This window comes from Meles meles, chromosome 5, assembly GCF_922984935.1.
Source record: "Meles meles chromosome 5, mMelMel3.1 paternal haplotype, whole genome shotgun sequence".
Classification (NCBI taxonomy): domain Eukaryota; kingdom Metazoa; phylum Chordata; class Mammalia; order Carnivora; family Mustelidae; genus Meles; species Meles meles.
The window spans coordinates 86,901,668-86,926,593 of record NC_060070.1 but is presented as its reverse complement, the minus strand read 5'-3'; the positions used below and the strand labels follow the sequence as shown (position 1 = coordinate 86,926,593).

Below are 24,926 nucleotides of genomic sequence, written 5' to 3'. Positions count from 1 at the left end.
GGGTTTCTAGCACAGCTGCTGCAAGAGAGAAAAGCACTTGGCCCCAGAGTCTGTTTATGTGTTTGAGCCGAGAAAGCGATTTTTGTTGCAAGGAGCTCTAAGTGAGACAGACAGAGTCAGAGAATGAGAGAGAGAGAGATAATTATCTAAATTATGTTCGTGCTATTATCGAAGACGAATATAGTTAAAATGTAATTAAATATGACGGGGCTAGCAGGATGTAAGCCAAGCTTTGGAATGCTAATCATCAATTACTGCATCCCCTTGGGGAATCAAGGAGTGCTCAGTGGCAGGGGGTGGATGGCACCAGAGTGGGAGCGGGGGACTTGGGGATGGGGAGCTGAGTGAGGATTCAGGGTATTAAAGCTGCCCCTCTCCCCTCTGCTCCCGCACAGACTCATCTGAACGCTCTAGAATGTCCCCAGGAACGAACTTTCCCGTGGCTGCCACAGGGTTGGAAGCTTTCAGCTCAGCTCTTACGAGGAGCTGGCAGGAGGGTCCTGACCTTCCCTTTGAGAGGAAAGTCCTCTAAAGGGGAAAATTATGCTATGAGCAGGAAGGTAGAACCAAGCCCAGCTCATGTTAGAGCAGCAAATGCAAGTGCGTTCACCAGCATGACCCAGAAAGCGGAACATGCCCACATAGGTCCAGAAATCTGAGGCAGGAGGAACCTAGGGGACTGTTGACCTGAAATGTCTGTCCCAGCAGGCAACCCCCCACCCCCACCACCCTGAGCCAGGGGAAGGGCTCCCCTGCTGCTGCACACTGAAATCCCTTGTGGAGTTTAAATGGGACACATGCAAGACCCAGCCCCCAGAGATTCTGAGTTTAATTGGCCTGGGGCATGGCCTGGGAGTGGAAATGTTTAGAAGCTCCACAGAATAACCTTCTACCAACTGCAGCCAAGGGGAGGGCAAGCAAATTACTTTTTTTTTTTTAAGATTTTATTTCTAAGTAATCTCTGTACCCAAGCTGAGGCTCCAACTCAAACCCCAAGATCAGGAGTTGCAAGCTCCACCAACTTGAGCCAGGCAGGCACCCGAGATTTTTGTTGTTGTTGTTAGAGAAACATAATTTGTGTATCCTATTCTATTTTTTCTCTATTTTCTATATGTTAATATATTATATATTATTTATATATATTAATATATATTTTATAGAAATATTCCATAATTCTATGTTTTCTATATTTGTGTGACCTATTCTAGGTTCCCAAAGAATTTTGAGGTGGTATGATTCCTGTACAAGAGTTCATTTGTTCCATTTAGCACTGCCTAAGGCTGGGAAAGAAACCTGGACAACTCCTTGAGTCAGGAGGGTGGTGTGAGCGAGCAAAGCAGGCCAGGGTAGGCTCCAGGGAGATGCAGACCACCAGAAGCTTGATGGTCTGGGTCTGTTTCATTCACCTCAGCTGTAGACAGTGCTGTCTCTATAGAAAAGGACTCAAGGATCCCAGACCTTCAAGTTTGTAAGAGAAACCTAATTTGTACAAACCTGTTTGTCTTTTCATGTGAAATCTCCTGATTTTTTTAAGTAGGATCTAACTCAAATTTTTAAAATTACTCAGTAAACTAGCAAAAATATGTCTTCTGAGCCTCCTCTGTGTGACCTTTGATCTCAGGAAGCATTTGGCTGAGCCGCATGTGACTAAATGGTCACTAACTCCCAGGGGCTCCTCACAGTCTGTTCTCTAGCCACCTCAGTAGGACCCACAGTCAGGTCCCACTAACTTGGTAGTGTTTTTCCTCAGCCTGGCATGTAGAGGGCTGTCTGTAAATAGTCGTTGGATAGAGAGAGAGGCAGGATAAATGGAGCGAGCCCAGAATTTCCTGTAAGTTGGGGCAGCGAGACAGCTACAAAATCCAGTTAAGTGTCCTGCAAGACAAAAGAACTTCCTCCCAGTGTGCCAGATTCGACCTGCCCCTCACTGGGCCTTTCCTTCAGCCCAGGGTCAGAGATCTGGGGACCAGGGATCTCTTTGGAAGGACTTAGGATCTGGGCTGACCCCGCCTCTCTGCTGTGTAGGACACTCTGTCCCTGGGACAAGGGAGATAGGCCCAGGGTGTGCCAGGTTGGGATCAGCTGGGGAAGGACATTCAGGGCCCCATTTAGCGCCTACTACAACTCTGGAATTCCCGCCTGACCCAGTGCCCTGGGCAATGCCCTGGCCCACACAGCCCACCTGGGGCTAAGTGTTAGGATGAAACAGGTGACTGTGGGATCCTTGGCCCGGCACAGCTGCGAGGCAGACAGGACAGCGCTCTCAGAGGGACGGTGGGTGGGCCGTTGTGGGGTCACGCTCATAAAGAACTGTCAGAGGGATCTTCAGGCGAATCTGGAGGCTCACTCCAGGCCTCTAGTACCTGTCACGTCTCCACGCCACACAGCTGCGAGAGGGTGCCGCTGTAACCACAAGAGTGCAGTTGGTAGAGGATCGCCTTTAACATTCCCATCCTCTGCAAGAATCTTTTCCAAAGACTCCTGTCTGCCTGCCTCCCAGCCCTGCTCCCCAAGGTTATAATAAATCTGCTCCCCCAACATAGCCTTTCCATTTCTCGTCACCAGTGGCCTATCTCCTCCTCTGGCTCTGCTTTTATTTTTCACCTTCTGAATTTTTCAGTTGTCATCAAAGTTATACATGGACATCGTTTTAAAAGCCAAGTAGAACCACAGGGGTCATTAATAAAAAGCAGGACTCCCTACTTCTTTCTTCCCTCCCCCAAGGCCCACTCCCCAGAGGCAACTGCTTCCCTCCTTCTCTTTAACAATTTTGTAGTATTTGCAGAAGTTAGAATGTTTGGAGGAAATACGTTTAATATGGTTTAAAAATTAAAAACTAAGGACAGGGAAATGTCTCTCACCCACCATCTCTTCCTCCAGAGATAAGCTTATACATGAAATGAGTATGTGGTTTCTCCCCATTCTCTTAATACTGATTTCTCTATACCTTGGAGATCTCTAGAACTTCTCCCTCCCTCTGTCCCTCTCCCTAGCTCTCTCCAGCTGCATAGTCCTTCCTCACAGGGCTTGAGATGAATCATGTTTACTTAACCAGTCCCTTAGGTTGTCCAGCTTCTCTTGGTCTTCACAGGGTGCTTGTCCCTGCTGTGAGTGTGTCACGAGCTCCCCTGATGTGAGAGGAATTGCTAGCTCTAGGCTCCGGGTGTGTACACTTAAAATATTGGTAGTTGGCTAGTCAGTTTACACTTCCTCCAGCCGTGTGTGAAAGCCCGTGTCTCCCCACTGTCTAACATAACACATGATCAGACTTTTAGATTTTAAGGTAAACGTTCCTGCCTTATAGACCTTTCTTTTGGTCAGTGCCTTCAGATTTCTAAATGATAGCTTATTACTCTGTCTTTTAGTCCTGTTAGGGAAATTATCTACTCCCTACTTCGAAAGATAAGGATTTAGCTTGGTGACCCTTCCCCCTCCGGTGAGTGTACGTCTCTCCCCACCCTCTAGTTCAAGCACAGTTTTATCACTTATTGTTACCATTAGCATGACTGCATAACTGTTGTTCAGAGCTAAGCATGTAGTTTGCTAATAAGATCACCATTCCTTTTAGTATCATTTGTTTTTCCTGGAGTTAAACATTACTTACTTTTCCATATATGTCATTCATTAATTTTCTAGACACATATCACCTATTTTTGTCAGACCCACACAAATCCCCGCAGGCTGGTCTAAGACCTCTGGGAAATCCTTTGTTTTTCCCCTTGGAGCCTTGCCTTCTCTCCAGAGCAGGGCTGCTTGTCCTGGGCTTCACTTGGCTCCCGTCCTCCACTCTCCCTGCCCATCCTCCTGGAAATTCCCCTCAACATCTCTTCCTGTCAGATGCTCTCTTTTCTGGATCCCATAACTTTCTTTGCAGTAGTTTATTCCTTTGTAATTGGTGGAGCATATTTTCTGGAAGTTTCTAGTGAATGCACTGAAGATAAATTTCTTCAGATCTGTGCCTGAAGTTTTTTTTATTCTATCCAGTATCGACTGGGCTGGGAATAGTCGTCTGGCTGGGACCAACTTTTCCCTCAGCATTTAGAAAGGAGGGCTCTTTTATCTCCTAACTCCCAGTGTCGTACTTGAAAAATCTCAAGCAGTTTCGGTTCCCTCGTCTTTATGTTGACTTGCTTTTGCCCCATCCAGAAACATTTAGATCTTCTAAAGTTTCTCAATAATAATATGTTTTGTTGTCTTACTTACCATAGTGGCCACTCAGCCTCTATAATTTAGGAACTTAAGTCCTTCATATCTGGGAAAGTATCTTTTTACTTAGTTTTATAGCTCATACCTTCTCTGCTCTTTTTTCCTGGGACATCTACTAATTGGGTAGTGGATGTCTTAGTTCAGGCCTCTCATTTTCTTATCCTTTTTCTTGTATTTTCTACCTTTGCCATATTGTTTGATGTTCTACAAAATTTCCTCAACTTAAGCTTCTATTGTGTTGAATTATTGATTTCAATTCATAGTTTTAATTGACAAGAGCAATTTCTTGTTCTGAATATCCCTTTTTCATATCATTTTATTCTTATTTCAAGGGTGTAATAATTCTTTCATCTTTCTGACAGTAGTATAAGGGTTTTTTTCCTGAGGTTTTATTCTTTCTGCTGAATTATAACTCCACCCTCTGAATTATTTTTCTTTTCTATTTGCTTTTGGTCTCCATTTTTTATGTCTGGGTCCTTGGTGTCCCTTGACTGGCTGTTCACCTTCAAATGTTAGGCTCTGAGAAAGCTGGTTGGAAGCTTTGTGTAGGAGGGTGGGTTTATGGGCTTCCTTCAAGGTTTCAGACTGGGATTTGGGCATTTAACTGGGAGACCTCTGCCTGCTCATTAAGACCCAGCACACTAGCTGCCTTTGGTTTCTTTTCCTGGAACATTCTTCTAGATCGGCATGGCCATTTCCTCCATTGATGCCGATTTTAGCTCAGTTGAGGGAGAGCTTCCTGAAATGTGGTATCTAGAAGCAGTGTGCCTGTCTCAATCTCCTTACACTGCCGTGTTTTTCTACTTAGCCCTATATTTTTTGTCCCTCTCTCCCACTGGAATGTAAGCTGCTTGAGGGCAGAGCCTAAAGCAGGGCGCACTCCACAGTAAGCACTGGATAAATATTTATGGAACCCAGACTGGAGGGACAAAGAGCAAGAAGGTGGATCAGGTCTTTCCTGGTAGGCTGGTCAGAGTCCTCAGAGGGATCATCCAGTCTTCTGCCTGGGGATTAAGCCTGGATCACAGTGGCCTGAAAGCCAAGGGAGGGCTAGGAACTGGAAATCTCACCATCCGTGATACTCACTTCTGTATAATTCTATGCTCTCAGCCCCAACATGTTCCCACCCTCTGCTGTGCCTGGTGCCCCCAGAGTAGACCCTCTCTGTTCCAGGATTCCCAAGTGAAATCCCTGTCTCCTGTTGAGATAGGAGAGAGCTTATTCCCAATGTGTTGGAAGAAAGAGAGGAGATATGTGGGGGGTTCATCTGCTCTTTTCACCTGCTTTCAACCAGTCCTCATAGTTCAGCCCTCGTACACCCTGACCTTCAAAGGTGACTGGTGACTGAAGGTTATGAGCCTTTCGAGGGTCGCATGGTGTGAATCTGCTTGGGGTGTGTGTCTGTGTGTGTATTAGAACACATATATTTGATATGAAGCATATATTAGATTTCCTTTTAGTGGAAGGAGCAAAGATTTAACCCATGCGTTCAGTTTGCCCCATTTAACTGCCAGTCTGGCTTTGGCCATCTCCCCAGTGTTCACTAGGTTTGCTCCAGAAAAACTCTGACACTGGCATTCTCTGTATAACATCAGCAGCAGAGTCCCATGATTTTCCAGAACCAAAAAGCTTGGGCACTATTGGTGCAGGATCTACAGGATCCCCAGAGAAGGCAGGACGAAGCTTAGGAGGGAAAGCCAATCTCAGCCGAGCCCCGCTGCCTGCCTTCCTCCGGGACTCCTTGTCACCAGGGCCACTCTACCCAAGCCCTGCAGAGGGGTGGCTGCACCCCTCCCCAGCCAGCAGGTCCCCTGTCCTCTGCTCGCTTCTTCAGAGATGCACTGGTCCCGAGCTGGCGGTGCCACCTGGCAAATCCACGTGCCCATCGAGGGGCTGACTCCACCTAGCCCCCTAACTTCCACATGGGCGGTTTGGTTAATTCCACCCCTGGCACATTCTTTCTCACATAAACACGGACACCGTTTTAATGCCTTTCTTCTCCCTCTTTTTTAATTTATGTCAAGATCTGTTTAAAATGCAGGAAAGAATAAGATGTGTTCTAACATTCACTCACATACTCATCCCCAGAATTGACTGTAGTTAATATTTTCCACGTACACTTTGTCTTTTTTTTTTAATCAAAGAAATAAAACATTCCGGTTAATGTTGAAGCCTCCTTTGTTCTCCATCAGCAAACCCATTCCTCACCCTCTCCTCAGAGACAACCACTGTCATGAGTTCAGCACATCTTCCAGAATATTTAAACACATTTTGTGAGCATGCGTGTTTTCATGAGTAACGTGTGGCTGTGTGTGTGTGGGTGTGGGTGTGTGTCTCCACATTGCACGTGTTGTCCCCTAATTTGCTTTTTTTTTTTAAAGATTTTATTTATTTATTTGACAGGCAGAGATCACAAGTAGGCAGAGAGGCAGGCAGAGAGAGAGGAGGAAACGGCTCCCTGCTGAGCAGAGGGCCCGACGTGGGGCTCGATCCCAGGACTCTGGGATCATGACCTGAGCTGAAGGCAGAGGCTTTAACCCACCGAGCCACCCAGGCGCCCCCTAATTTGCTTTTTTAATACAACCTTATGTGTTTTCCATCTCTCTAAGCTGCGTGTTTGGAGAGAGGGAACACCTGCTGAGCCTCTTCTCCACTTTTGCATACATGTGACTGTAAAGACAGAACTATAGCCAGCGTGCAGTTTACCCCACAGCAAGCACGGTTTGCTCATTGAATCCCCACAACCACTTCAACCCCCTTGCACACAGGGACCTGAGGCTGCAGGGGCTGGTGTGCCAGGGGTCAGCTTGTGATCCGCTCATGTGTGTCACTCCTGCCCGGTGTCATGATGCCAGCATGGAAGTGAGGTGGTGTAAAACCCTGGGACCCAGGCGGGGTGTCCCAGCCTGTCCATCGGAAAGTCCTCCCTGTGCCCTTGGGTGCAAAGAACACCAACAGTCATGAAATCTTGACACTGGGCAGTGCTGGAATGTGGGCAGATGGTTTCTCTTTCTGCCTCAATGTCTCCCCTCAGAAATGGGATTTCAGCAGGCTGCCCAGCTACCTGACAGATTGCTGGGAACCTAGCCTGATAGATCATGACTGGGAAGCACTTTGTAAGCCCCACAGTGGTCTGCAGATGGAAGACGCTGTTAGGAGGGCTCCCAGCCCACTTTTTCACTCCTTAACAGACCACCTACCCTATTCCAGGCACAAGCCCCCGATTTTGTGCGCATGACAGTACTTAATCCTCATTCCTGCAGCAGCCCCTTTAGAGAGATTGTTCGTAAGTAAGCTCTTGTTTTCCTGGCTTGTTTAATTACCGCTATGGCAACAACATCATTTCCTTTTTTTTTAAACTTTATATATATATAAAGTTTATGTGTGTGTGTGTGGGGTGTGTGTGTGTGTGTGTGTGTGTGTGTGTAGTGTTTCAGCCTCATTATGGGTTAAATTGAGTTTTATGAGTGGCAACCCAATCAAAATTTATAACTTTTTTCTCCAGAAAAATTGCTTCCAAGTTTCAACCAACCAGTCACAGGGAAGCTTTGGAACACAAGCAAGGTACTGTTGACACTGTTCTGTACTCAGATCGTGGACGGATAGCTGTTCTCCCCAGAGGGACTGTGAGCCTTAAAGGGCAAGCACTGTGTCCTACACGGATTCCCCATAACACCGGCGTGCCAGGCCCAGGAGTATATTGAATAAATGCTTGCTTAATTCCTCCAAAGCCCAGCTGCCTTGTCTGCCTCCAAGAAATGGGTGCTGATGGGAGTGTCTTGGGCGCCCCTGGGAACCCCTACTGTAGTCAGTAAATCACATACTAGCAAACTTGCCGCACAGATGAGGCCCGGGAAGCAGTGTGTCTTATCCAGACTCATTTGGCTTAATGGTACTTGTAATAACAATACCATCAATGAACAACTTAGCACCTTGTTCTAGATGTTTTATATTTGTTCACGTATCTAATTGTCGCCAAAAAAAAGAGTTAGATATTTTTATTATCTTCATTTTACAGATGAGGAGACTGAAGCCCAGAGAGGTTAAACAGCTTGCCTAAGGTCACAGAGCTGGGAAAGGGGCAAAATGGAGATTCTAACCCAGAGCCTGTGGTATCAACCAATGTGCCAAACACATTCGTGATCTATATTAAAGCCTTGAGCAGTAGGCAAGATAGGTGCTTTTTAAAAATGCTTACATATACATTCTACCAAATGCAGACAGCACAGAAAGGTACAAAAGTCCAGTAGACAGCTCTGGAAATTCTTTCATCCCAAGCTAAAGTCTTGATCAATATCTTGGCAAACATGCCTATAGATAACCCTCTCTGAACACATCTGTGTACAGATACATATTTACAATCTCCCACACATGGGACCTCCCTCAAGCTGCTCTTTGGTGACCAGCATTGGACGGAAGAGACTGGAGCTCAGGAGAGGTGAGCCCAGCCTCCAGGGCCAGCCTTGGGACTTCAGTCCAGGGTGGGCCTTTCTCTTTTGTCCCAAGTGCTCAAAGCAGAGGCCACACGCATTGTTGACACCCGTTGCTCCTGTTCCTTCCTCGCATCACCCAGTCTTGGCCGTGAGCCAGGTTGGTGTGACCCTTGAGGCTCCTTTGTCTTCCTGGGCTTGTTACCTACTAAGGAAGGGACTCAGGGTACTTGGCAAGGAGGGATGCAGTTCTCAGGAAAACGCAATAAAAATGTCATTGGAGCCTCACGGAGACCAAACAGTGGCAGTGGTTTCCTGGCGCCCTGAGAGCTTCGAGTCACACAGTGATTGCGTCTGTGGCCCCAACGTGGACTTGAGTGCCACCTCATCATTTCCCCGTTGAGCAGCACTTTAAAGTTGTTTGGAAGAAGTTGAGGGCAAATGGGATCTGATATTTGGGGAGGGAGAGATGCCCATTACCTCATCCTAACCAATGTCCCTTCCTACTGATACTTTGTTTTAGGGTTGGTATCCGGTTTTGCTGAAAATGAAATCATCTTTCAACTCTCAGGCTGTGTTAGTGAAAATGAACTCTAATGTGATTAGATATTAATGCCGTGTAATGGAGGATTGGTATTAAATTGAGGCCTTCTGATCCTATTACTCCACAAACGCTCCCTCCTGCTCAGGCTGCTGCCCTGCCAGCCCCCTTCCCCGGGCCCAGGCGAGGGGCTGAGGTGCTCGATCCCCGAGCCCGCAGCGGGAGCCTGGCTCTGCCCAAGGCCACTCCCGGCCAGACCTCTCTTCCTTCATTGCCTTGGGTTTCCCACCGTGGTGTAGGGGGAGCAGGGGCTGGACCTCAGGAGGCGTAATTTGGATCTGCCTGCGCTCTCAGAGCCAGGAGCATGTTGTTGAGGATCATGAGCTTACAAGTGCCAAGTTCTACCTCCACATCCAGAAGCAGTTGAAGATTTTCTGGACAGGCATGCATCTAGAAATCTTAAGAACACAGTCTTTACCTCTTCCGCGCCCAGCCCCTCTGCACCCCAGTCCTTTTTGTGAAGCTGACTTGACCATGATAGTTGTCGGGAGCTGCTGTCACTTGTCCTGGCTATGCCTCCCTTTCCTAGAGGGCTGGTCCGAGATGCAGGCGGTGGCCCAGCCCTGGTGTGTGCCGTCACTTCCCGTAGGAGTGGGGATGGGTGTCTGCTGCCCCACGCAGCGTGGACCCCTCACTTCCTTTGACCTGCCAGAGGAAGGATGCCCGTCTGTCAGCCACACAGCTTGGCTCAGAAGTGACAGGCCTATGGGAGCAAAGGCCCAGGGCTGAGGCACCACAGGGCAGCCCTTGTAGGCCTGGCCCCACCCACAGGCTGCAACCCACCCTGCTATATGCCCCAAGGAGCTGTGTGGTCCTGGGAGCAAGACAATCCCCCACCGAGAAAATGGGCCAAGAGTGCAGGCTCTGGGGCTGGTCAGAAGGCATCACCTTCATGTATGAATAATAGCATTTTTACAAAGAGAGTGATTTTTCTTGTGCTGTTTCCAGAAAACTGCTTTCAGAGGCACAGACTTTGCACACAGGACAGTAATGACTTTTTAATGACCTTAAGGGGCCTGGGTGTCCAGGCAGCAGTGAATCAATCTCAGTGGGAGGCTCATAGTGAGAGAGAAGATGGAACACCTGAAACCAAAGGGGGAAAAAACAAACCACAAATACATATATTTTCTTTGGTAGCGGTACTTGGTAATTAGACAATTACAGGAAACAGCTTCCCAGCAGCTGGCATTTCCACTGTGTGAGCGGAGGAGGGATGGCAACAACTGTGAACTCCTCACATTTATTACAGAAAATATTATTGGAGTTTACAGTCGTGGGTGCCGTGCTCTCCTCCAGTGCATTCTGATGAGCTGTGAGCATTAAACCAAGAGCAGAGCTCCTCCTCTCCGAGGCTCTTTAAGGCCTGCTTACCGGGCTTTAAATGAGCTGGTTTTTGAGCCCACCCAGTCTGGGTGGGGGTGAGGGGTGGGGGAGGGTACATTTGGAAGCAGCAAAGGGGAGGTGAGGGAGGCCTGTGGAGAAACAGCCTCTTCTTCCCCAGGTGCCATCATCTGCATGGGGCAGTGTTCAGACAGAAAAGCCTTGGGTTTCACACAGCACTGAGTACCCCTACTTCTCCCTCCCCTTTCCTGCCCTGCCCCGTCCACTTCCTGCCCTGATTCAAAACTCCTCCCAGAACCCCCCACACCTCTTAGAGGCGCGTGCTCTCAGCCAACGGCCCCTGATGTGGGCCCATTTCACAGATGAGGGAATGTATTGGATGAACCCCACCGACTTTGATCACTTTTCTCTTTGGCCACATTCATGTCTTAGTGTGGACTTGGACTGTACTCTGTGCCTGTTGATGGCAAGCTTTGTGGGAATCCCAGTTGCCTTCACAGAAGGTAGGAATGCTCTGAGTGGGGATGCTAGGTACTGACTGCCTCTCTCAGACACACATGAGGTGGCACCCCGTTCCATTCCCCCAACTGTCCTACGTTGCAGGCCTCCTGAGGATGGAGGGCAGGAGCCCTCAGCATCTAACCCCCCCCACTGGCAGTGTTGGCCGGGTTAACGGTACTGTCTAACCAGGCACACGGTTGTGCTTCCTCTCACAGGTCCTGGCAGTCTGTAACTTTTGAGAGACAGCCCGCCTCCTTCATCCGAATCGTGGGAACACACAACACAGCAAATGAGGTAAGGGTCTCCGTTCATGAGCGACGCTGTGCTGTTTCCTGACGTACAGGTAAATGCTACATCCCTAGCTACGTAGAACTGTTTGTTCTCCCCGCTAATGGGCTGTTGTTCAAGAGCCTGGTACAAAAGAAAGTCCTGCTCTTGCACAGTGGGGATATCATTATCATTTCTAGATGTCTCTTCACTAGGAAATGAAAGCCAACTCCTGTGGCTTTGCTTACTCCCACCAGCCTCCTTGTGGAATCGGCCACCACAGAGACCTTGAGAGGTCACACGCCCTGTCCTCAGAGTTGTCTGTTTTCCCAGACGACAGCTATTCCAGAGGTCCCTTGGCCCTCTGAACATGGTGTTTAAGGAACCTCAGCCCCACAGGGGCCACCATGGCAGACAGTTGCTGGCTTTCTGTCTGTTCTGTCCTATGCCAGGCTGCACAGAAACGGGCCTGTTCCTCCCCTGGCACCCAGGCTCAGATTGTCCCAGGGGACCATGCCGTTTGTAGGTGTTCCTTCACTTTGGGATTTCATGAGGGAAGAGTGGCTGGTTGTTTTCTCCTGTTTTGAGCACCCACAGTCGGGGTAGCAGTCAAGTTAAAGGCCTGAGCCTCAAACATTGCCATGCTGTTTTCTCTGGAATGTAAATGCCCCAGAGAAGTGCACTGGGTTCCTCTGGATCAGAAAACAGAGGACAGGGGCTGCCTGGGTGGTTCAGTTGAAGCATCTGACTCTTGATTTCAGCTCTGGTCATGATCTCAGGGTTGTGGGATTGAGCCCCATGTGAGGCTGCACACTGGGCGTAGAGCCTGCTTGAGATTCTCTCTCTCCCTCTCCCTCAGCCCCTCTCCCTGCTTACACTCACACGTGCTCTCTCTCTAATAAATAAATAAATAAATAAAGTCTTTTTAAAATATAAAAAATAAATGAAGGAAAAAAAAGAAAGGAGAAGACAGTGCCCTTGGTGAATAGAGAAACCAGGACACCTGAGTGTGATGGAGGCCTCTATGACCAATTATACCAGGACAGCCAGTGTAAACCAGGACTGAGCCAGACGCACCTGGACTGCCCTCCCCTCTACAGCGTGGCTCCCGGTGTGCTCACGGAGGCACCTGGGCATTCATGCACACCATTTAAGGTGAGACCAGTGTTAGTCAACACAGTAAGGTCAATGCTTACCTTTTCTGTGCTTTGAGTGGGTGTTGAATGAGCACTGGACGCTGGACGGTGGTGTCTAGTGTATGTCCACGGTGTTGACTTCATCTGCTTATCACGCCTTTGCTTTTTATGCTCGTGTGTGTTTAGTGTGAACCTCTGAAGGACTGCTGGTTAAAGACAGGAATCATAAGGAACCGTAAGCCTGAAATGGGAAATGAAAGGCAACAAAATGGTAACCGCTCTGCAGCTTCCCCTTAAGCTACTCTTTCTCAGATCTGTCCGGGGCTGGCTTCCTGGGCGTGGGACCAGAGCGGTTGCATGGGGCTCCACACCCAGAAGAGGGCTCTGTGCTTGGGGTTGAATGCTCACCAGTACCATCTCGAGTGCTTCACAATTTGACCTATCACTTTGTTTTGTAAGGGCAGCTGCATGGGACGATGGAGCATTCACCTGGGGCTGGGAGCCTCTGCTCACACACAGGCCCCTCTGGCCTTCCCAGGACAGGTTCTCAGCCACCCACCCTCCACTCTCCGTGGGGGCCGAGCACGTTTGCAGGGAGGGTCCACGTCTGGTGTGAATCTCACCTGCATCATAGGATAGGGCCCCGGACGCCTGTGAGGGTCTGCCCTGGCCTCAGGAGTTCCCCTGGCCGAGGGATTGCAACAGGAAGTAACAAAGGAAAAGCCTCTGTCAGGTCAGGAGAGAAACTGTGGGAGGAAAGAAAAAGCTTTTTTCCTGCTTTTTGAATAAGAGGCTCTACATTCTCACTTTGTGCTGAGCCCTGCATATCACATAGCTGGCCCGGTTGTGTTTGTCAAATCAGAATTCTCCAGAGCACGTCAAGGTGTTTCTGGTACTTAAGAACGCATTTTAAGAAGTGAAAATATTGTGATAATTTGTATTCATTTTGCCTTTTTATTTGTTTAGAACAAAAATGATACATGCTACAATGTGTTTCTTGTAGAGAAGAGCTGATAAACAGAAGCCTGAAACTTTCTCTCTTACCTCTTCATTTCACAAATCTGAAAATTAAAAGAGTAAACAAATTGAGATTTTTCTTAAAGCACAAAATTAAAGAACTCTGTACATCAGGTCATAAAAAGCACCCTTTTCTTTGATGAGGCAATAAAAGTATATTTGGATCTGTATTTTAATATATATTTGAGCCCCAAACCAAATATCATCATATTTTTAAATATTTTTTTCTTTTTAAAAAGGTTTAATTCCCATATAGTTAACATAAAGTTTTATATTAGTTTTAGGGGTATAAAATAGTGATTCAACAATTCCATACGTTACTCAGCGTATTTTTAAAATTTTGCCTAGAAATCCCAATTTTTCTTACCACTTAAACTTATATTAAGTTAACATGCTTATTATGTACCAATCGGAAAACAATTTATCCTTCCATAATACTAAATCAACGTAAAATTGAATATTTTTCATTTGCAGTCACTTATTTCTTATGTAATACATCCAAAAAAACCAAGCAGTTCTGTCTTTAATTCCTCTGTGGGATTCTGCAGTTAGGTATTCCAGCAGAAGGAATTCTAGGTCAGAGAAGACCAAGGAGTGAGTGGGGTGAGTCTGATGAGTGTCTCCCAGAGTTTAGCCCCAACCGTATCCCCTCAGTGACCGTATAAAGAGCAGTTTTCCATTACAGAACCCTGAAGTTAGAGTACAGGATCGTCTCTCCCCAGATGAGTTTCCTGAACTGTCTGTGTGGGGAGCTCCAACCCCACTGACCAGCCCGTTTGAATGGGTTGACTAGTAGGCTGCTAATTAATCGGTGATCTGTTGCATTTGGCTCATGATCCTCAGTGTGGTATTGCCAACTGGGGAACCTCTTAAGTCATAAAATAAACGGTATCAAAAGGCAGGACCCACATACTGTCTTTCTCAGAGCACATAAGAAGGCACAAAAGTGCAGCAGACTCTCAAAGACAGCATTCTCTTCTCCGGTGTGCCACTTTCTGGGGCATTGTTTCGGACACAGTATCACCCGTCTTAGAGAACAGTGGGAATGTGTGTACGTCAGTGTGGTGACGTTCAGAGGTGAGAGAGAGCAGGCTGCACTAGGGGAAGAGGGGTGACTGAGGTTGGTCCAGCAAGACTCCTGGGGAAGGCATCCCCAGGGGAGAGCTCAGATGGCCCAGACAGTCAGGGAAAGGAGGCTGGGGGCACAGGCAGGAAATGAAAATGGCCGGGGGTCCGGACAAGCCCCATCCCTAGTCCCACAGAAGCCAGAACCCCGCCGTCAATCAGAATATTAGAGTTAGGGTGCTGCTTTCTCACAGGTGAGGGTGGTAGAGGGAGAGGCGGGGTTTCCTCAGCCTGTCACTGCTTGTTTGCCAAGTGATGTCCATGGCCTCCCTTTAGTCAGAGCCAGGACCTTTAGAGACTGAGTGTTACCAGAGGCTTTCAGAAATGTCAAGAAGGGCAGCTGGGACTGGTTTTTAGCATGTGTGGATAGTGGAAAGAGAAATGTGGGTGAATACCTTTGCCCCACCCCCCCCCCCAGAAGATTGTTTTCTGCAGCTGCTGCCCCTTCCAGAGAGGAAGTCAGGCAGGGGATGGCAGGGGGAGCGTCGCTCAGAGGTGCCTGTGACGTGAGGAGCATTCCAGGGGGTGGTGGTTGGGCCGTTTGGGCAGAGCATGGAAAGTGCCAGCGTAGTGTGTCCCTGGGAGGGGGCCTTCCGGCTGCTGTGCGGCTATGGGGCTGGAAACCGCCCCCACATCCACATCCCTCCTGCTGCTGGACTAGCAGAACCCCAACTCCCCCCAAGCTAAACCAGCCCGGGATTCCTTGCCCAGTGTAGACGTGTGTGTCCTGCCCCTGCGGCCAGGCCTTCCTGCGTGCGAGGCCCACCTGCGGTCAGCCACGTGCTGGTCTCCAGGCCTCCCTGCCGTGGGGCTCTCGGGTGACAGCAGCGTCAGCCACTGTGGAGTTTCAGATTTCTTGATCACCTGTTTGGGCACGCTTCTGATTTCCTGCAGCATTTCATCCCTGTCCTCTGGGAAGTGTCTGTCTGCTGCTGGCATCTGTCTCTCATCTTCCTTTGTGAGCGCCGCAGCGAGGAATTCATTTAATTTTTTAGCTACATTTACGACTCCTGTCAATAAATTTCCCTAATGCTTACCTCACAGCCTCCTCCACTTCCTTCAGTGACCTCCTGCCCTTGTGTACTTGGCATCACCCTTGCCATTTATCTCCGCTCCCGAGAACATTTTCCTTTCGTTCCCCACAGCGTGTGCTTTGTCATCCTCCGCTCTGCAGTCTCCCCTGTGCCAGGCGTGCTTCTCACGCGGCTCGGGCTCCTCTCCTTTACCCTCGGACGCCTCTCTTGCATGTCTTCTGTGCACTCGCAGGGTCTCCTTTGTCTCCCTGTCACGCTTAGCACTAGATGGCAGACACGTGTCTTTCAGCACAGCCGCCCTCTCGTCCTGCTCCCCTTTGTCGCTTCCAATTGTCCGACTGTCCCCGGGGCCGGCAGCCAGCAAGGCCCTCCTCGGCTGCTTCCTTGGGCACATTACGCTGGTTCCGGTGCCAGGCTAGCGATGGCGTGCTCATGCCAGGCTGGCGATGGCGTGCTCATGCCAGTGCGGTAGCCCATCGGCCTCAACTGCTCATCAGCTCTGAGTGCCCCGGAGGCAGACGGTGCTCCTCTCTCCAAGCCTCTCTTGTCTGACAAAGGGTAGAACCAGGGCCCATGGACAGTGCCTCACACGTCTTGACCAACCCGAAGCTGCCGTGCCAGCTGGGATGCGCACCCCGAACAGGCCCCTTTGTTTCCATTTCAGTAATGATAATAGCAGAGCCTCACACCGCCATCCCCGGAGATCAGATGGGTCCAAACAGGATCCGTCCAGGGACCTCTGAAAAGCAGTCCGTGCATTAAAGGAACAGAAGTTACACCTGTTTTGTTGTTGTTGTTGTTTTTTAATGGCTTTCCTGGATGCCTGGGTTTGAGAGCAAGTTCTGGAATGAATTTTCAGTAGGCAGAGCTCAGGGACACATACAGCCCCTGGAGGGAACAAAAGGACTATGGGAAAACGAGCTATCTACAATCTAGAAAGACTGGGGTCCCGTTCGCAAGAGCCGGGGACTGCGGAACGTGAGAGCCTCTGCCAAGTCAGTAAGCAAAGCTGTAGAGGGAATGGCCAGGCTGTCTGGGCTGCTCTCAGGGTTCCTTTCTACTTACTGGGTGTGTGTAGCCAAGGACAGAAGCTGTATCGTATTAACTGTGTGTCCACACACCTTGTGTGGGCCCCGTGTGCATATGCATGGAGAGCCTGTCAGGGAGGGAGTGAAGGAACCGTTCAGTCTGTCTATCCCTCGCTCGTGCATCCTCAGCCACCAAAGGCAAGGACTTAGTGCTCCCGCTTTTCCCCGTCAAGAGCCTGTGTCACTCCAGAGGTAGACGTCCTGCAGCCACCCTGAAGAGCTGCTAAAAGCAGACACTTTCGCAAGTGGAAGGACACATATGCCACATGCCTCCGCAGGTTCCAGTTGAAGACCCTCATTGTGACGACTGTTCTTACTGCAAATTATAGTGGCAGCTCGTATTTACCGAGCAGTTACTGTGCTCAGTACTGAGGCTAATTACACTGTCCACTCGGCAGATGTGAAGGAGAATCTACTTTCATCCACTTTTTAAGGATGATGGACAGCCCTTCGCCTCTAGCACCACGGCAGTATAAACTGCAGTTGTCGCTGAAGAGAGGAGTTTGGTAAGATCTAAGGTCAGACATGTGCGTGCCTACCCTAAGACGAAGCATCTGACACCTTTGGGTATTCTCTAAAGAAGCTCTCACACGTGCTCTGGGGTACAAGAGTGAAGATGCTCCCAGCAGCACTGTTCCTACAAGACCCAAGCAGGACACTCCCAGTCATCTGTCCGGAGAGAACGGATAAGCCAGGCATTGCCGAGCCGTCATCCACGCTGTCATCCAATCAGCATGTCGAAGCAAAGAAGCCAGGCACAGAAGAATGCAGAGATTATATTATATATATATAGGATTATATTCATATAACGTCAAAAACAGGCGAAAGTAAGCTGTCATACACAAGGATGTGGACACGGGTGGTGAAACTTTTCTTTAAAAAAAAAAAAAAGCGAAGGAATAATTATTATTAAAGCCAGAACTGTGGTTTCCTCGGGGTGGGGAGGCTCGGGTCAGGAAGGGCCGTCCTCGTGGAGGGAGCGAGGGACACCGGCAGTGTTCCTGGGTTGTTGCCTCTGGTGGAGTCTACCTGGCGTTCACCCTGTGATTATTCAGCAAGCTGCGCATTTACATTTCTTGCATTCTTTAGGGCATGGTTTCCCCAGTAAAAATGTCCTAAGCAAAAAGGAAAATTTGATGAGGAAGCTAGAGCTGAGTGATGTTAAGTATTTTGCCCAAGGTCACCCTGCTGGCGAGTGCCAGTCAGGATTTGAATCCCGGCAGTCGGACTCTGAAAATATCCAGACTGCACTGTCTCCCAAAAGGACACACTAAGTAATAGTAAAGCCCCAGAAATGAGCCCAGCTCTGCTCAGCACAGTCAGACATAGTAAGCACATGGCTCCTGTGGGCACACTTCAGGCACCAGCCCACGCCAGATCTGGGAGAAAAACGAAGGCAGGGCCCGGCTTAGGGCCAGTGGTCGTCAGCCAGGTGAAGAGCAAGCCATCCAAACTAGAGCCCAACAGCCCAGTGGATGCAGACCAATGCAGGGGCCGGGCCTTAGGAGAAGGCTTCCTCATCTATAAAATGGATCACAGGAGCCTGACCCTTGGGACTGGAGAGACATGGACGAGATGGGGGGCGGCGGCAGGCTCCTCCGCACCCGTGCAGGGGACGTGCGGTGCGTGGGCTGGCCACCGGAGGGTCTGCACAAGCCTGCAGCAGCAGGACAGAGAGTCTGCAAGTGGCTGCTTGAGCTGCCCTCCAGGACCACTCAGCGCAGAACCCAGAGTGAGGCAGAATTTATTTACAGGCATCTGTCAGGCCAGTGAGTGGCTGTGGGTCCCAGTGCCATCCTCGTTCCCATAGCAACATGTGGCTCAAGTGAAGGAAAAAAACACAAAAACAAGGAAAAGGACTCTTTTTGTTGTTGTTTTAAACAAAAAAAGAACTCCTTCCTGGCCTGGTGGTAAGTATTTTCCAGACACCCCCACCAGGTCTGATCGCACCCTCCCTGGCTGCCCCGGGGTCTTCCCCTTGCAGCATCCTCTAGAGGCTGTGCTCTAAGCCCCCAAAGGCAGGGGGCCCCCAACGCAGCCATAGGCTGGCTCTCCAGGCCCGAATTCGTGCGCAGTCAGCACCAGGCCTGAAGGAAACATCCAGAGGCAGAGAGTCCAAGAGATGACAGCAAATGGGCCGGTGAGCTCTCCCTCAGAGAGCTCCTGACCTCAAGCTGCCACTTCTGCCAGGGAGGGGGACCCTGGCCCTCCAGGGGATGTCACATAGCAGTGATGGGGAGGGGAGGTTCCGAAATCAAACGTGCTCAGAGGAGAAATTAACCAGTGCAAACCAGGCTTCCGACGACACCCCGATGCCCTGTGGGGTGTATGCAAGGCAGAGGGCAGGATTGGGTGTGGGCCAGAGACAAGACAAGCACAGGAACAGTAGGGCGTTGGCACGGACAGGTCAGCCTGGCTGGCACCTATGAGTTTGCGGAGCCTTTGCCCAGGTCCCTCACTACATGGCACTTCTTGAGGATGGAGATGGTGTCCTGGTATCTTCGTGTCCCTGCACCCAGCCCTGTCCCCCACAACGTAGCCCTTCCATAAATCAGACCAAGGGCCAGAGCTTTAGTGCAGGGTTCTGAGGGAAATAAGTTCTCAGGAACCCCCTATGACAACCTGCATCTGAGGAATGCGGGAGAGTGGAAGATTGCACCAGGCTGTAGTCCCCATGACGCTGGAGAACGGCCGGCCCATAGCTGTGGGCAAGTCTGGGGCATGGGCAGCTGGGGCTCCATGTGCTGGCCTTCCAACCTGAGGGGGCACAAGCAGGCTCCTTGATGCCCCATCCAGCAGGAAGGGGTCCTTGGCAAGGCCACACCTACCAGGTTATGCCTGGGAACTGGAACATTTTCCCTTTTTTGTTTCTGAGTCTCCCCACCCCCAAAAATAAAAAAGTTACCTCTAACACGGCAGGGCCAGAATAATGATGATGAGAGAGTCAATTGTTCTCCCTGGAACTCTGGAGTGTGCACACAGAAAAATATGGTAACCAGGGATTTCAGGGCTACCTGGAACGATAATGTATTAGAAAGGCTCTTTTTCTAGAACCTTCCAAGCCATAAATTTCCAGGGATCTTTGGGAGCCCTGGCCTATGCGAATATGGGAAAGTAGAATTGGAAAGTTTAAGAACTTGCCATACCTAAGCAATGTCACCAGGAATCATATTCCTGTACCTTTTAGGATTAGATAGTTGTGCAAAACAGTTTGGGCATCGTATCACCCCTAAGCAATACTGAAAAGGTATTGTTCACAATCTGGAAATGTCTCCCATTAACAAAAGTTTTCTTAAGTGAAAACCGGGTTTTGGGCTGTTCAGATGAACATAGAGCTTTTGCTTATAAAAAGGGGTGTTTTGTTGGAGAAACTTGGACTTCAGTTTCAGAGGAACAAAAAGTGAAACGTCCCTGCAAGAGAGACGTCTATGCAGTGCTCCCGCGGTGGGTGTAAGAAAGATGTTCATTGTCACCGGCATCGGGATCTGTGAGCACTTGCTGACTGTGGCGTGGGTGCAGGTGCCGCCGCCACAGACACCAGGAAGCGGGCGGGCTCCGGAGTGGTATCGCCCAGAAGCCTCGTCTTTGAGCCTGAATTACTGGCCGATATCCCTGAGAGGTGGTTATCTATTTTACCAAGATATGTCACCTTGGAAATCTAAGTCGAAAGCTTGGGTCAGGAATCCTATTTGTATCGGCTGGCATGAAAGCAGTCGGGGAAAATTACTCAGGAGAAACCAGAAAAGCAAGGTAGAGCCATGGATCAACATTTATTAAATTTTCCCCATTTTTGCTACAGTTCACGGTGGACTCGGCACAGCCTGGGAAAACGAGCCGGGGCTTCTGTGCGTCTGAGGGCCTCGAAGCTCTGTGGCGCACACCGTGCCTGGGGAGGCCCAGTAATGAAAGAAGGCATGGCCTGTAGCCGGCTGAGCCGCTAGCCCGAGCCCCGAGCCGAGGCCTGCGCGTCTGTGTGCATCCTTTCCAGGTGGCTCCCGGAGACAAGAATGCCCCAGACTCTCTCAAACGTGTCGAGAATTATGGCTCCCGGAGAGGAAAGGCAAAGTGATAATAAACAGCAGCTACAAAAAAGGACACCCGGATAGTGACTCAGGCTGGGTCGGACTCAGACACACGACTACCTTCCAAATTAGCCAGCTCCTCTCGGGGGATAGATCCAGCGGCCGTTGAAGCTGGTTCAGCGAAGGTGCCCCTTTGTGAGCAGCGGCAATCAAACAGGCTAATGGGATACATGATTGCCGAAAAGGGGCCGGGAAAATGATGTGGTGGCCGCGGTAATGGTTTTGCATAAATCAGTAGTGCGACTCTGCCCTGTATGCCTCGTTCACTTTTGGTCACATCCTTTCCCAGGGGTCTTGCAATCTTGGGAAGGTTCTTGGGAAAGCAATGGAATGACAGGAGCTTCTGAGCAAAGAGAAACCCAGGACCTGGCTGTTCCCCCTAGAGGGAGGCAGAGGAGCTAGAGGGCGCGGCCTGCAGGGGGTCCACTCCGGAGGGCAGCCCGGACCCCCAGTCTCCCCCAGTCTTCCCTGGTCTCCCCAGTCTCCCCTGGTGTCCCTGTGAACAGAGCAGAGGCCCTGCAGCCTCTCTTGCCTTGGGCACTTCAGCAGAGGGTGCGAGGCCGCACCAGAGAAGAAGCCAGTTTCCCCACAACAGGCTCACTCTCCACCCCTGCTCCCAAGAAGAGTCGGGCCCCTCTCTGGGTGCCCAGGTTCCCAGGCCTGTGCGAGGTGGTGGTGGTGAGGCATCCAGGCCCGGGGCCTGGCTGGCCGTTGGCCTTGTGCTGTGTTGGGTTCAGGGCCAGCACACTGTCCTCCAGAAAGGGGAGCAGGCTTAGGAGCTGCTCGGCCCTTGAAGTTGAATCCCACCGCTCACTCCCGGGACCTTGGGCACACTGCCCTTGCCTCCTCTGCAGAGAAGTAAACTCATACCAGCAGGGGCGCCCGTGCGCCCCATCTCCCCTGCTCAGTGCCTGGTCACTGTTTCTGCTCTGTGGGGCGCTTGAAGTTTAAAAAACAAAAACCAGGGAAAGGATCTGAAGGCAGGGACAGGCCCTCAGAGGCTGCCCCCTTCTGTAGCATGGCTGGCTGCCATCTGTCCTTCCAGAGAATCTTTCCAGTCACTTCTGACCCTTTTCTCTCCTGTGTCCGTCTCACCATGTTTCTTCTCAAGTTGGGTTATTCTCCCTTTAAAAATGACTCTTTCCTGTTTATCCCAAATCTCTGAAGTCTACCTCAGGGGGTTTTAGGATTCAGGGTTTCTTGTCCCTATCTTCTTCTTTTAGACACTTTCCCCCCTTTTAAGCAGTTTTTATTGTTTGTATTCCTTTTGTAATAGTTTTAATTGAGTCGTTTTTAAAGAGCTGCCTCTGTCTGGAGCCTCTAGCCCCCTGCCCAGGTCTTGCCAGCCCCTCAGAGTGCTGCCCCGAGCCATGCCCCCCACTCATACCCTCCTGCTCTCTCCCTCATCACCCTCAGCTGGAGAGCTCCAAGGGCCTCCCCCTCTCCTGCTGCGTCTAGGGCTCCCTCCTCTGGCCTTTCCTGCTTGGCTGCCTCAAGCTTCCCTACTCAGCTCAGGCATCTCCTCCCCCAGGAAGCATTCATTCCCAACCTCCCCCCCCCCACTACACACCCCCAGCTGGCTGGGCACTCCTCTGTGCCCTCAGGGCTCCTTATAGGCCCAGAGCCCCTTGCTCATCCACAATGTCTCTGCTGTCCCTACTGGATGGTGCCCCTCTGAGGAACCAGGAGCCATGTGGTGGGCATGCAGGAGGTGCCTCGTACATGTTGTGGAGTGAATGCATGAATGTGCTCAGACCTCCTAACCTCCACACCCCAGTCACCCGCTTCCTTCAGCCACTCCTACCATACATGTAGGACCCGCTTTGCCCTCTGTGCCTGGTACCCAGAGGCACCCCTCTTATCCCGACTTCCGCCTGCCCTCTGCCTGCTCATTCTAACTCCCACTGCACATTTGACCTCTTCGTTGACTCCAGCCCTGACCCGTCTTCCCATTTGTAACACACCCTTTTTCTCTTAGAACCGTCAGCACACAGTTTGTGACTTACTAAAATTAACTGTTTCGGGCATGTTGCCTTTGAATCTGGCAGAGCCTGCTTGGCTCTTGGAGATGCTTAGGGAACCCACACTGAAGTTCATTGGTCCTTCAGGGGCACCCTTGGGTCCCAGAGTGAAGCTTAGCATGGAGGTGACCCTGTCCTTCCAGTCTGGTCCCATGCACACCCATCCCGGGGCTGCAGGGGGACGTGGCCAGGCAGCCGGCAGCTGGACGTCCATGGCCTCCTGTCTGCCCTAACTTGGTTGGAAGGGCCGGCCACTGGTGGCAGGGGAGCAGTGGCTAGGGTCTCTGGAGAAGGAATAGCCATGGCAGAACATGAAAATGGCCCGTGGAAATTGCTGTCACTGTTACTAGGCATGTGGGGGATAATAGCCATTTGCACTATTACTTTAGAAAACCGGTTGGTTAAATGGGCTAAAGATGGTTGTGCAGTTCACATCACCCAAGTTAGAGAAGAGAGATGTGCAGGCTGGAAGTAGAAATGGCAGCAGCAGGAGGGCAGCAGGAGGCAGACCAGCGAGCATTTCTTAGGTGCCCGTGGGCTCTCCCAGGACCATGTGGAGAAGAGCCCCTGTCCCTCAGGCCAGGGACGCTGATGGGACCCTTTCTAAGATGAGAGGCATACTCTGAGTGGCCAGACAATAGTGTGTGGCCCCACAGAGAGGCTAAGTTCATTTTTCAATCTAGAATTGAAACACGGATGTGTTTATTCCTGTGCAAGGCCTGTGTGGGAGAAAGGACAACCATGCCTTGGTCCTTGAGCCCCAGGGTTGCCGAGATGGAAGGACAGAGGCAGGAGCGGGCCAGGCTCTGGGGCGGAAGGCCTGAAGCCTCACAGGGCCTGTGAGGCAAGATCTTGCCCGGAAATTCAGGGCACTGAAAAGCTCGCAGGCACACAGGGAGGGAAAACCCCTTCCATGCGGAGGAAGGTCATCAGTCAGTGCATGGATCAGCATCAGGCGTGAGGAATAGCCTCTGGAGAGCTTTGGGCCAAGAGCGCGGGCTACAGGTTAGAGGGCGTGACGGTGCAGGGTAAGGACTCAGGGTCAGAAAGGGGGAAGATGCAGGAAGTGTAGCGTGCACACATTTCCCTTCCAGAAGGTGAGACGTGGGCTCTGGGGACAGAGTGTGCCCGGACTGGACTGAGAGAGAACAGGATGTCAGTTGGCTTATGTAGGAGAAGCTCCAGGGAGAGGCTTGAGAGAACGTGTGGGTGGGATGCCAGGCAGTGGAGGTGTGTTCTGGAGGGGGGGCCCAGTGTGCCCCGCCCACACTTAGAGGAGTGCTCCTAAGGCAAAAGAGATCATCACTAACCTGCCAAAGGATGCTCTTGTCACTTGAAAAGCTCAAAGAATGTTAAACTTGGAGAAGAAGAGGTTAATAGCTGCCACTCAGAAGATGGTCAGGTTTGCCCTTCGTGGCACAGGTCACAGCTGATGGTCTGGACAGTTCAGAATCACAAAAGGCCCTCTCATCGGGCTCTTGCCAGGTGAGCACTTGCAGACGGGCCCAAACGGGAGATGTGCTCCAACAGAGAGGAGGGGAAGAAAGGAAAAGGAAGGAGGACGGGGGTGACTTGGCACCTTGAGGACCCCAGGAAGCACTGTGGCGAGGACAGGGCTGGCCTAAGCTTCAAGGAGAGAAATCCGCTCCCTCTAAAAGAACCCGGCTCTGCCAAAATGCACAGGACAGACCTGAGGACCCATGGCCTCCGTTAGTCTTCATATTAGAGTTTGAGATGTGCCATTTGAAACAGCGGTAGAAAAATGAAGTAGGAATGGGGGGAAATAGTGATGTGGGAAGGTAAGCACAGACTTTGTATTTTAACTACAGTCTCACAGCTGCCATCACACTTGTCTTCTCTGTGAGCGTGATTCTACAGTAGAAGGTTGTGTGTGTGCGCACACGTGGGGGGGGCGTGGTGCGCATGCTCGAGCTGCGGAGGCCACAGAGCCCCTGGGACGAAGGGGGGACAATTCTTTGTGCCCCCCACCCCGACCCCTGCTCCAGCTGCGCCGCCTCCCTCAGGGAGAGGAGCAGGTGCCCACCAGCCCTGCCCTGCGTTCTGCCCACTCCCGGGC

The 24,926-nt window shown here is 50.6% G+C and overlaps 1 protein-coding gene across 3 annotated transcripts in view; it reads left to right on the top strand.

The window, feature by feature from the left end:
- BTBD9 (BTB domain containing 9) overlaps positions 1-24,926 on the top strand; it is a 422,827-nt gene that overhangs the window by 382,768 nt on the left and 15,133 nt on the right. For all 3 annotated transcript variants that reach the window (XR_006818290.1, XR_006818291.1, XM_046004605.1), the window contains exon 10: positions 11,295-11,373. Coding sequence is in view for 1 of the 3 variants with exons in the window: in XM_046004605.1 (XP_045860561.1) it covers positions 11,295-11,373 (79 nt within the window). In the remaining 2 variants the exon portion in view is untranslated. The remainder of the gene's footprint in view (positions 1-11,294; positions 11,374-24,926) is intronic.